Source organism: Numida meleagris, chromosome 3 (genome assembly GCF_002078875.1).
Source record: "Numida meleagris isolate 19003 breed g44 Domestic line chromosome 3, NumMel1.0, whole genome shotgun sequence".
Taxonomy (NCBI): Eukaryota; Metazoa; Chordata; class Aves; order Galliformes; family Numididae; genus Numida; species Numida meleagris.
This window is the reverse complement of record NC_034411.1, coordinates 6,993,292-6,996,289: the sequence shown is the minus strand read 5'-3', so window position 1 is coordinate 6,996,289 and position 2,998 is coordinate 6,993,292. Positions and strand designations below refer to the sequence as shown.

General features: G+C 57.7%; 1 protein-coding gene and 1 long non-coding RNA gene across 2 annotated transcripts in view; both read left to right on the top strand.

The window, feature by feature from the left end:
- Positions 1-2,998, top strand: part of MEIS1 (Meis homeobox 1) — a gene marked incomplete in the record, with an annotated part of 95,798 nt that overhangs the window by 5,388 nt on the left and 87,412 nt on the right. The window contains 1 exon segment of the mRNA XM_021392939.1: positions 22-168. Within this exon segment, the coding sequence (XP_021248614.1) occupies positions 22-168 (147 nt within the window).
- LOC110397011 overlaps positions 1,238-2,998 on the top strand; it is a 4,880-nt gene continuing 3,119 nt past the window's right edge. Inside the window, exon 1 of the long non-coding RNA XR_002437461.1 lies at positions 1,238-1,362. This is a non-coding gene — a long non-coding RNA (uncharacterized LOC110397011). The remainder of the gene's footprint in view (positions 1,363-2,998) is intronic.

Genomic DNA, 2,998 nt, shown 5'->3' with positions numbered 1-2,998 from the left:
CCCGCCCCCACCTCAATGTAGGTACACGAATTATGTGACAATTTCTGCCACCGGTATATTAGCTGTTTGAAAGGAAAAATGCCTATCGATTTGGTCATAGACGATAGAGAGGGCGGATCAAAATCGGACAGCGAGGACATAACGCGGTCGGCAAACCTCACCGATCAGGTACGGTCCCGCAGTGCCGCGCTGAGATCTGTATGCAGAGCGCTCGCCGGGTCACTACGCCTCCTTTTATTATTTGCATATGATTAAGTCCCTTTTAGATAAATTTCCATCGAAATGAAAATTTTTGAATAATGCGGCTATTATTGCTTCATTAAGGCTTGCTCCCGGATTCGACCTGGCGAGATGAGCTTGTAAAAGCGTCGCCTGCAAACTCGACCTGGTTCTTGTCGCTTTTAATTTTTGTCTTTATTTTATTTACCCTTTACAATAATAGAAGTGTTATCCGTGAATCGCCGGCTTCTGGTGGCTTAGAAAAGGGACGGCTGGAGCCGTATACAAAAATAATAATAAAATCCGAGATAGGTGGTCCGGGGAAGACAGAGAGGGTTTGAAATCTAGCAAATGCTGGCTATTTTCTTCCCGTCTCTACGGTTCATTAGTCTGTCTTGTCAGTTTTCCTTGGCCGAACGCTTTTAGACTTCAGTGAACATTGCTTTGTGCACGCCTGCCTGCTGCAAACGCGCCCATTTTATTTTACTTAATAGGGGAAAAAAAAATCAAGGGGGGTGGGGGGGGGAGAAAATAAAACGGGGCCCGGGTTTTGAATTATTTGCGGTTCGGGTTTTCCAAAAAAAAAAAAAAAAAAAAAAGGGAGAGAGAGAGAAAGAGAGCAAGAGAGCTCGGAACCCCAGGCGAAGCCCCGAGGCGCTGAGCGGCTGTGGCCGTGCCAGGCCGGGGCTGGGCTGCGCGGAGCCCGGCGCTTCTGTGCCCGGGGGGGCAGCGGGGGGGGCTGCAAGGAGCTTTTCCCCTTCTCCCTCCCCGCATCGCCGCGTGCCCCGCTCACTGCTCCCCGTGCGGGAGCGCCGGGCTCGGGAGGTCGGGAGCGGAACGGAGGTGGCCGCGAGTTGGTTCTTTTATTCGGGTCGGCTTTGCACGGGTCGGCTTTCTCTGCCCGCTGGAGCGGAGGGCGGCGAGGTGGGGAGGGCTGGGGGGGGGGGGCCGGCGGCAGCCGCCTCTGGAAGCCGAAGTTATTTCTCCCGTATGATCCGCTCCGTAAATACGGTGTTAGGAGCAATCAGCTCCCGACTCTGGAGGTTTCCTTTTGTTAAAGCAAGGCGCAGCCGAGCAGACAGCGGTTCCCTTCGGCCGCTTTGCCATTACCGCCAGGAGCTGCGCGTAGAGCCCGGCAGAAAGGTGCGTTGCATCGCGGCGGGAGCACTGCCCCCACTATTTCCCCCCGCAGCACGGGCTGCGGGATGTTGGGGTGGGGAGCTCCTGCCCGCGGGCTTTGTGCCCCCCGAAGCGCTGCGAGGGGGAAAAGCCGCGGGGGGCGGCGCTGNTTCTCCTTGCGGGCTGTGACAAGCGCCGTGCGGTGCCAAAGCGAAACCCTCTCACGTGGATAAATCTCCCTTCGCTTTTTAGCACCGCTGTTACCGGGCCCATCCCGGCGCGGTGCCGCGGGGGGGCGGGGGGGGGGTCCCATCGCGCTGCCCACGGCCACCGCCGCACCGACGCTGCGCTCCCATCGCCCCGTTCGCTATTTTCCCCCCTCCCCGATATAGAACTATTTTAACAGGAGACTTCCTCCCTCTTTCCCAAAGCGGCCGTGGTGAGGGGGGACCCATTTTTTATTCCTGTTTCGCAAAAAGCGATGCTTGCGACGCACGTAATCCCATCGCTCCGTGGCAGAGGGGGCTTTTATTTTTCGGTGAGCCCCAGGTCGCTTCTCGTTAAGCGGCGCACAAAGCCGCCGCTATTAACTTCTAGTGGCATCGCCATAAATCAAAACAAGTTTTTATTTACCACCAAAGCGAAGCGGGGCAGGGGCGGGGGGGCGGCCCCACCCGGAGGGGGATAAACGCGCTGTTTGTGTCTTTGCAGATGATCCAAGCCATACAAGTATTAAGGTTTCATCTGTTGGAATTAGAGAAGGTAATTTTTTGTCTCTCTCCCCTTCTTCCCCCTCCGTTTCAGCTCTGCAGAAGTTGAGGCTTCTGGTAAATTTGCATAAATGTCTTTCTCGCTGGTAATTAGTGTCAAGACCAATCTCGGCGTCCATTTCTCTTCGCAGTTTAATTACAATTGCAGCCCCACGCCCGGCTCCCCACGCCCGGGCCCTGCGCTCATTGTGCTCTTTGTACACCGCCGCGGCCCCGGGTGCCGAACGGCACCGGCTCCGCGCTGCGCTCCGAGCCCCGGCGCTGGGGTTTGGGGGGGTGGGGTGGGTTTATTTGGCGGGGGTGGGGTGGGGGCCGGGTGGGAAGGACGACCGGGGTCGGCCGCAGTCAGTCGGGATGGGGGTTGTTTTATTTATTTGCTTGTTTGTTTGTTGATTGATTTATTTCTATCTGAAGAGCCATCTCCGCGGGTCAGGCCGAGGGCACGGGGCTGTCCCGTAACATTTCGCAGAGACAAAGCAGAGCCGAGCGCCGGGGCCGGGGCTGGTGTTGGCTGCCGGCAAGAACCGCGCACCTCCGGGAGGAGAAAACGCTGCGGCCCCGCAACGGCTCTGCGTGCGCGGCGCGGTGCCACCCGAACGGGGCGAGCTCTGCTTCCCCAGCGCGCCTCCCCGCCACCGGCACTCAGTCCACTCTCTCCTGAAAAAGAAACGTTCGGAGAGGTTTTGAAAGAGCCGAAAAGTTCCCCCCTCGGCCTCAGCCGCTTTCGGTGGCAGCTCGTTCTCACCCCGTGCGAAATGCGCTAAAATCTGCCCCGCTGGCGCGGGCAGCGCAGGTACGGGCTGAGCGGAGCGGCTCGGATGCCCGTAGCGTGTCTCAGCGCTGTGCATCGTTTTGTTTTCTCGGTGGTTTTGTCGTGTTTTTTTTTTTTT